Source organism: Cydia fagiglandana, chromosome 23 (genome assembly GCF_963556715.1).
Source record: "Cydia fagiglandana chromosome 23, ilCydFagi1.1, whole genome shotgun sequence".
Taxonomy (NCBI): domain Eukaryota; kingdom Metazoa; phylum Arthropoda; class Insecta; order Lepidoptera; family Tortricidae; genus Cydia; species Cydia fagiglandana.
The window spans coordinates 4,238,661-4,248,493 of NC_085954.1; the positions used below are offsets into that span (position 1 = coordinate 4,238,661).

Consider the following 9,833-nt stretch of genomic DNA (forward strand, 5'->3'; position numbering starts at 1 on the left):
TGTCACCCCTAAATGGGTGACACCCGGGGCGGACCGCCCCCGCCGCCACCCCCTAGCTACGCCACTGCAAATAGAGTTAGACTAAGATAAGTTTGCAGCGATTTTGATAGCCCAGATTTTATTTTAAACGTCAAACTTCTATGAAATTATGACGTAGGTATAAATAACACATGCACAGGCTGTACTGTCAAAATCGATGCAGAGTTATCTTGGTCTACTCTACCTACGTACCTACGGAACCAGCAAACAGCGCCTCTACCGTGAAAACCGAAATTCGCAAATTGCGGGGATCTTTCTCTTTTAATCTCATTAAAACGTAATTAGAGTGACAGAAAAATGCCCGCAATTGACGAACTTCGATTTTCGCGGTTATAGCTCAGCTCGGTAAAAATATTAGCTTTTAAGTATTTTGAGATTTAGGCCATCTAGTATCGAGTAGACGAAGTTGACAAATTGACATGAACTTGACAATACAAAAACATAGCGGCTGTATCGATCAATACTTTTAATTGTAAAATGTTTTAATACGTGTATAAACTACTTTTGAAATTAACCAAATGTCATTTATTTAGAGAAATAAACGATAATACCACCATTTGCCATTTAATATTATGTCACTATTTTACGATCGTCTTCGTTTGTTGGCTAGCGCCCTCTGTTGCCGAATAGCGGATTTAAAACCTGCAAATATCCAAACTGTGTTGAACCCTAATCACGCCCAGTTAGTATGGGTTTGTATCTCAAGTTAGACTAGTTTTTGACACGTGCCGGCACCTGTGTCGGCATCCTTTGTACTCGAGCCGCCAAAGTCGGCTTCCTTTGACAAAATTCGCCGACTCCTTTTCAAGGCATCGAATTTTACAAAATTTCCTTCATTCGCCGTGGATTCGTCGTCAAGTGAAGACCATATAAGAAATTAGTTTGAAAATATTCAAATTTTGATATCTTTTAAGTTTGTGTGTATTTGCTGATTTTATTCGATAGTTGGTAAGTGTTATTTTATTAAAATATAATACGTATTATGTCGATTTTACACAATTCCAAGTTTCCAACCCATGTAGCTATTTTAAAATACACGCGAAACTGAAAATAAACGCGGGTTTGTGAAATCTTTTAGCAAATTTAAAAACATATAATTATATAGTATATGCCATTATTATCTGATAAGCTTTTATTTCAAATTTCCCGCACCGCCATACGAGCTATCCAAATCCATTGCGCAAATGCCCATTTTATGTCTCATTACGTTTCCTCGGTTTATTTGCTATTGATATTCAAATTATACTGTTATAAATTAAAAACATAATTAATTATAGCTTAAAATTGTTTTAAAAGAGCGTTAAGTTTTTTGCATTTTAAATGGAGGTGTTTTCATTGTCCTTGAATATCCGATCGTCAAAACTTTTCGAGGAATTCGGAAAATAGGTACAAACTTCGACTCGTACGCATTTACAACACAATCGAAATCGCGTATTTTGACATGATGAATTGGAAGTGAAATTTGATAAATATTTATGCATTTTGAAATGGATTATTTGTGATTTTGCAGCAAAATGCAGCCATCTAAAAGCATGATGGATTATATGATGGAGTTAAATAGATTGTTCCCAAAAACTGCTGAAAATGGTAAGCTTTGTTTATTCTATTAAATGTTATTTTGTAACGGCCTACGTACATATCACATTTTAGTCAAATAGTTATAAAACAAATAATACTCTATAATATATTTTACGCAATTGTAACTTATCTCAATGTGGTAGAGCTCGGATTCGAATAACAAGTATTTGTTGACCTAATTTAATTATTCTTATGTACTAGTTGGTTTTCAATAAGAGTGGTAGAATACTTTCATCCAACTCGATTTTATGTATACGTACATCGTCAGTTAATCAGTACCTAGTTTGTAGAAAAGCATAGGCCCAGTGCTAGTTTCAATGCAATTTTGACCTTGATATCATTCATGCGATGAATCGTCGTATTGATGGACTTCAATAGGGTGTGGCACTCACTTGATTGTCCAAGATTTAGTTTTGCTACAGAATACCTAGTGTACCTACTCCCTATTTAATACTGGCATGTTGGCATTGACTGCACATCAGAGCCTTTCGGCAGCAGACTGCAGACCTATGGTTTGATGGTAAGGCATGGCTTACGAATTTCGGCCAGGAAACCAGAACCGTAAAGACAACATGTCAATTCTTATCTCTTTCTGACAAGTAGTATGCTAATTGGCTGCCATCATAGTAAAGATTTTCTATCCTTGTTTAAAATTTACTTTCTCATTTCAGAAATGCATACACCAACAACTACATTCCAATCGCATTTCGGACAGCCCACACCAAACTACTCTTCAAGCTCAACTGACTCTTTCTCCCCTGAGTCATTTCCGGAGCTCTCATTCCGTCCTCCAGAGTACAGGTCAGAGACACCCTTCGCCATTGCCAGAAGACCAATAGTCGGCCGGAAGATCTTAGGGAACCCGGAGCAGAAGCCTATAGAAAGATCGAGCTATGAAGAGAGATTTAGTCTTGAGCGGTCTCCGATCAGGCATTGGAGGGAGCAGAGTGAGCAAACTCCACCGAGAACTATTGCTATTGAGCAAAGGAACTGTACGAAGAGTTTCTACGAATTGTTTCCTGGAGACAACAGAGGTTTCGAGTTCAAAACTCCAGTGAAAACTTCACCGGTGTATTCAAATGTATCGCCAGCATCACCTATGTCTCAAAACTCTCCATCAAACTTCAACAGGTTTACATACCCGAGGTTGAATTTTACGACATCTCCAACACCAACTAACATGAATTTAGGGGCGACATCACGATTCCCAGAGGTATGTATAAATTATAAAGGTTCCGTCACACAGGCGCGTTTCCGGGCGGCGCGTGAGCGGGGCGCGAAACGCGCCTGTGTGACGGAGCCTTTATTGTGGTGTTGAGGGCCTTGAGTGCCACATCAATGATCTATTGTGACTGCCCTTTAAAGTTTATTACTAATGCCCTTGATTCCAGGAAATTCCAGATTTTTTGGGCCATAATGTTCTAATGAAATTCAGAGATATGTATTACCTAATTGGTATCAATTAGAGATTTGCCATTGACAGACTGTATACCACCATCTTGATTAAAATGTTAAGCACTCACTTGACCACCCATATATCATCTTATCTAAAAATTTCTTACAAAACAACTTCACTAAAAACTTTTAAATTTCAAGCCTTTAAAGGTTACTTATATTAGAATTCCACCTGTCCAACGTGTATTTGTATCTCACATTTTGCTTAGTGAGAGAGTGAGACGCAATGCACATTGGACCAATAAATTGGACAGGTGGAAACAACCTAGGCTGAGCCATACGAGTCACGAAAGGTTCTTTGTGTAAAGGTACAAACAGCAACGCTACTAACTGTACATCAGTGGACCTTATTACAAAAGGAATTCACAGTGGGGGCGAAGGCAGGCGTGGCTCACTCCGCGATTTCATCGCTTTGCAACAGCTACAAGTACATCCGTCCCACACCAATTTTGGTGGCTACTGTGGCTAGCCATAACCCGCGCGTGGCGCTGTCGCCACCTAGCGGTCATATATGTCCTAATCGTAACAGACGCGTTTTGTTAGAAGTGAATCTTCTGTACCTAGTACTATTATTAATTATTCTGTGGCCATATTCAATATTGTTTTGAAATATTTTTCTCTATTTCCAGGTGGCACAGAAAATGTGTTCCTTCTGCCGTAAGAATGGCGAGACACCGCTGGTCTACATGACGCACTGTGTCAAAGAGAAGAGAGGCAACCGGAACATCGTCACATGTCCGATATTGAGGTCTCATGTGTGCTCCACCTGTGGAGTGTCTGGGGACAACGCTCATACCATGTAAGTTTATTAAATTTTAATTACAGTTGGGTAGTTTATTTTGGTCATTACAGTTCGTTTTTTTAGCATTAGAAATAAGGTAAACAATCTTGATGTGTCCTTTAATTGAAAAACACATTTTAAAAATAAGTTACGGCAAATATGTAACAATTATAAATCTAATACGATCATTTATATTCTTCTGCTTTCATAAGTAATCGTTTTTGATTTTTAAAAAGCGTTTTTCAATTAAAAGACATGTCAAAATCGCTAACCTTCTTGCAAGTTCTTTCTAATGCTTAATGCTAAGTTTTTGGCAAAAATTTCATTTTTGGTACAAGCTTTTATCGCTGACTGTACTTTTCTCACGACAGACAACTAATACTCATCGAGACAATTCTAAAAACCCCTAACACAATTAGGTTGCGTTGTTTCATCACAGAGTTCCTATGGCCACCTCCTGTCTCCATCATCAGATCAGTTCGAAAGTACCATATTATTGTATTGTCATCAGAACTACATACAGCTGCCAATTTTCATAACGCTACGAACCTTGGAAGATGGTTAAATTAGTTACCTTAGATTCCATTACATAGTTAGTTACATACAGGTCGACGTTCCTATGGCCACCTCCTGTCTCCATCATCAGATCAGTTCGACAGTACCATATTATTGTATTGTCATCAGAACTACATACAGCTGCCAATTTTCATGACGCTATGATCGTTGGAAGATGGTTAAATTAGTTACCTTAGATTCCATTACATAGTTAGTTACATACAGGTCGACCTAATAAAAGCTTGTTAAAAAACGAACTTATAGGTGAGGTTTTTTCTAATTACAAATTAGTTATCTCATTGCTTTATATTAACCTCCTGAGACTACTAAATGTACATTAGAATGTACATATTCGTTGCAATCTAATTTGAACCTTGCATGAACCAAATAAAGTAGCATTTCTTTTGTTTTATTGCTGTTAAAAACAAACTAAATTCGTTCCAATTTACTTATGGAATAAGGTTCAAATTAAAAATTGGGAAATTTTATATGGTGGGTCTTACGAGGTTAAAGATAAATTTAATACGCAGAGCTCGACGTAGATGGCGCTGCGATCGTACGTTTACGGTAATTCGAATTCTGGAAGAATTTTGCAAAGTGGCAATGATGACCATAAATTATAAACTAAATCCATAGATTAGTATAATAATATGTTATAACTGGCTAAATCACTCCGCGGTCTAGCATTAGTAGTTGCCGCTACGGAACGCCTGATCGCGCTTGCGCCATCTAGCGGTCATGTCTGTCGTAATAGACGCGTTTTGTTAGAGAGTGAGATCTTCTGTACCTACTACCACTACTACTATAGTTATTTGTACAACAAGAGATCAAACTTTGATATTTCTTCGAGTGCTTATTTTGAGTCCCGTGCAAGCGAAAGATTCTATAATAATTTAGAATCTTGAGCGTAGTAAGGGATTCAAAAGCGCACGACGTGTAAATAACTTTGATCTCGTGTAGTACACAAAATTTTTCACCCTAAGCAGTGAGAACATACCTAGAGGGACTTGTATTAGACCTCGCATGTTGAAATGACATTTGACTATAAAGGTCACTTGAATGTCATTTTGTCTCACTCAGTGAGCAAAATCGCATTTTGCTCACTAAGTGAGACAAAATGACTCAGTGAGCAAAATCGCATTTTGCTCATGAGTCATTTTTAAGAAGTAAAGTAGCCTTGTTCGAGCTGCTGAGGTGAAAAATTTATTGTTGTGTTTTTAACCCCATTGAATGTTATGTTTCCAGCACATACTGCCCAGTGCTCCGCAGCACAAACAACGGCGTGCCTCTGAAGTCTACCACCATCACCCTGAAGAACACCCGCGTCAAGAGCAACGGTAGGAGGCGCTACTAACACTGCATAATATAAACCTTAACGAAAAGTTATGGCTCCGTCACACAGGCGCGTTTGCGGGCGGCGTGAGCGGGGCGCGCCGCTGTTACATATGAAACGCTCACGCCCGGAAAACGCGCCTGTGTGACGGAACCTTTATGGCATAAGGTCTATAAACTAATCAATATTCATTAGTTATATGTATATTTGGGTGCCGCTTCCAAGTTCAAAGTTTGTCCTTATGTTTTTACAGCTTTTCACTATACTCTGTATCTTTCGGTGTTTAAATAAAAGTAGACAAATAATATGTACATTTTCGGGTAGTTATAACATTTATTGGTTAACCAAACAAATACAAAACCGCCTGGATCTGTCACTGAACTACTCAACTTTAACCTACATTATTTGATCATGTAATATTTTCATGTACTCTCAACTGGCTTAAGGAGCCATTTGAGGGTAGATTTTGTTTACTTTTATTTAAATACCTAAAGATACAGACTATAAACTCTACCTACAGTATACGGCCGGTACAAACAGATTGCAACCCGACTGCAACTTGCATGGGAACTGCACGCCGACGTTGCAGTTGGCCTGCAGTTCCTATACAAATTGCAATCGGGTTGCAGTCCGTTTGCATCGGCCCATAGTGTCTGCTCTAACCAATAAAATAACTGTCAAGAGCAAGGGCCTACCCTTAACGCTACTGACTCTAAAGAAAGGACGCTTCATGAAGAATTGCGTACATTAACCCGCCTGTGCCTGTCCCTATCGCACGCGCGTAAATATATTACTGTCCCACCCATGATGCCGGCGGTCATTGCCACTGTGCGAGCGGGAAATCAATATAATTATGCGACTGCGACAGAGGTAGGAAAAGGCGGGGAATATACGAAGATCTTCATACTTAGCATCATTACTTTGACAAAGGTACATAATTATAAACCTTATGACAATAGAATAAGGTCTGTTAATGCGTACTTGGGATCATTACTTTAATAATGGTACTACATAATATAGACCTTATGCCAACAGAATAAGGTCTGTTAATGCTTAATGTTGCACTAATAAAAATGCAAAATGGGTACAAAAAAGCATGAGAATGTTGATTTATGTTACTAACTTTTTTTTGTTATGTAAATAAATACATTAGGTAAGGTGGGGTAAGACTATCTCCAGGGTAAGACAATCACTTGTATGGAATCCTCATACTGTTTGTTTTTCCCCGAGTAAAATAAGCTGTGTTAGTCTCACCCCACCTTACCTTAGATAAATCTGCTGATTGCCGTCACAAAAATAATAGTTTTTAATTTTCTGACACTATTGTGACGAAAGTTTGGTTTGTAATGTTTTACTGTTAATGTGTTAATTATAGTATTTTTCTAACTCGATGGTACACTGACAGGTGTCACAATACAATTTTGCGAGATTTGGCGTGTTTAAGACTCGGAGTAATTAACAATGGAGCCGCCATTAACAGGCGTTCCCCTCTGTCGAAAATAGGCGGCCAATGGTCAACCACATGTCAACCATATGTATGGACTGACGTTTATCTGACATGACGTACCTATACATTTGATGTGCCCCTCCCCCGCAAAAAACGGCAGACTATTTTGTACCGAAAATTTTAGACATGGCGTCTCCGTTGTTAATTACTCCGAGGTTTAAGAGCCCTTCAACGTGCACACTAGCGCCACAGCTAAATAATCGTGATTATTTAAATTTAACGAAAGAAATTGAAAAAAGGGGGCCGCTACGTACTGTATTGTGTATTTAAGTACCTTTTGAATACATCAAACTAGTTTTCATGTTGCTGGATTTGTCAAACTATGCGTCCAAAGTTAAAACGGCCGTTTTTGTTTTACGTTCCTAGATCGACGAAACCAGCAACATAAAAACAAGTTTGATGTATTCAAAAGGTACTTAAATACACAATACAGTACGTAGCGGCCTCCTTTTTTAAATACCTGTCGTTAAATTTAAATAATCACGATTATTTAGCTGTGGAGCTAGTGTGCACGTTGAAGGGCTCTTAAGTTATACTTAATATAAGTTATATGGAGATGACCTGTCAACCTTTCCATAGAGTTGGAAAAATACTCATAGGTCGTTTTAAGCTTTTGAAGTGTCTACACATTTTTGGTGCGAGCTTTTTAACATAATGCATGATATCTTTACTCATTTGATCTAACTTTATATCACGTTTATTTACATATCAACAATTTTTAATTTTTGACTAACTTATCACGGGTATTCTTACATTTATATTGACAAACTTTACGTAAAAATTATCACACTTTGTTTTTGTCTATTGTAAAACATAAATAAGACTAATCACTATACTTACCCATTTTATTACCATTGACTTTTTAAATATTTTTAACTTTTATGTATGACCAACCCTATAATTATTATCAATGTGACTTTTCGACTCCTAATAATGTGCCTTTTTGACTAATATTTTTGTGAATCATGCCTTTTTAGAGTTTACTTTTACCTTGCACTATTTTACTTTTTTCACAGCTGTACGCAATTTACTTATTATCATAATTTTGACGATATTTTTTATAGTTTTCGAAAATACTACTTGATTTTGCTTTATTGTAGTAACCTCTATTATTGGTGTATTTTAATATGAAACAGTATAGAATTATAGATATATAACTGACGACAAAACCATTATCAATATTATCATAACATAATCGTTTTTTTTTATTTTTGTATAATACGAGTCATTCATGTGAACAACATAACTGTATTGTTATAGTATAGTTCAGCCCCTTAGTTTTCTCTCGGAGATTTTTTAAATATAATAGATTATGGAATGTAGGTGCTATCACATTCGTGTTAGGGCCGATACAGACAGACTGCAGCCCAACTGCAATTTTTAACTGCGTGCAGTTCCCATACATGCATTTAGGTTCAAATGTAAACAAACTAGATCGGAATATACTAAGAAACGTAAAGTACTGATATGTGACATAGATGGCGCTGTACGTTGTGTTAAAACTTATTAACACACATTATGCTTGATTTGATTATCAATGAAATATTTAAAATTCTGGACATAATTCAAATGAAATAATTGCTAACAATTTGTAAGATTATAATGCTTAGATATAAGGTTGATTTGAAGATTTCCAATGAATACTCGAATAGAGATGATTTTAGTTATGATTTATTATTTATGTTTTTGTAAGATTATTTCACCAAGTACTCGATTCACTTGATTGGTGTATTAACACTATTAACTAATTTGAGAATTTTATTGACTGCTTATATTAAATGTGGTGCTATTAATGTGCTATGCTTTTGTATGGGCCAATTAAAACCTAATGTTAGCAGGGTAGGTAAAAAATAAAGTCTGCCTATCTCCATTACAAGTTGCATTCTTCGTTATTGTTGTAGATGGCGCCACCACGCGCCACATATCGTGGTCTCTGTTTCTTTTATTGTTTCATACATTACAGCTTCACTGCAAAATACAAAATATAATTTTGCTTAATTTTTATTATTTTTAATCACTCTCAATTAGTTTAACATCTCCTTTTTCAATGCATTTTAAATATTTTCATTGACACTAACGCCATCTACTGGACTACTGCATGAGTTAAAAAGTTTGCGCTATAAGTACTTCTTCGACACCTTTTTGGAGACATACAGACTTTATCATTTCTACCCTAAAATGCACTTAATTGTATGTTTTATGGCAACTTAATTGACTAAAAATACCATTATAATATGCTTGCTTTGATTCCTTTTAAAAGTACATTGTGTACAATTTTATATAATTATGTGTTTGTTTGTTTACTGTAATAACAGCACGTCATGATTTTTTAAATATATTTATTAAAAACTAACACTTTTATTTTTTTGCTTTGTTGTCTAACAAGCATTGGTCCCTCTCGCACTTGCTTAAAAAATACTAGTTAATGCTCTTTCACATCACGATGGTGGTTAACAAGCGTAAGTAATCTTGGTAAGCGGACACCAAAGCGCATGAACACTCAAAGGTGTCACACGCGATGCCAATTATATCTTTGCCGGACATAGAAACGCTCGAACTATTAAGATTTTCTCCAACAAAGCGTT

General features: G+C 36.6%; 1 protein-coding gene across 1 annotated transcript; it reads left to right on the forward strand.

The window, feature by feature from the left end:
- The first annotated feature begins 1,541 nt into the window (after positions 1 to 1,541).
- LOC134675987 (uncharacterized) lies at positions 1,542 to 5,762 on the forward strand. The gene is made up of 4 exons (XM_063534298.1): positions 1,542 to 1,626; positions 2,289 to 2,830; positions 3,702 to 3,871; positions 5,654 to 5,762. The coding sequence occupies exons 1-4, from the start codon at positions 1,554 to 1,556 to the stop codon at positions 5,760 to 5,762; spliced, it is 894 nt and encodes a 297-aa protein (XP_063390368.1). The 5' UTR covers positions 1,542 to 1,553.
- The last annotated feature ends 4,071 nt before the right edge of the window (positions 5,763 to 9,833 follow it).

Bases quoted from the DNA above. Each gene is read 5' to 3' on its own strand.
- LOC134675987 (XM_063534298.1), top strand. From the start codon at position 1,554: ATGCAGCCATCTAAAAGCATGATGGATTATATGATGGAGTTAAATAGA. The intron at 2,831-3,701 runs GTATGTATAAAT...CTCTATTTCCAG, and splicing joins CGACATCACGATTCCCAGAG to GTGGCACAGAAAATGTGTTC. The intron at 3,872-5,653 runs GTAAGTTTATTA...TTATGTTTCCAG, and splicing joins GGGGACAACGCTCATACCAT to CACATACTGCCCAGTGCTCC.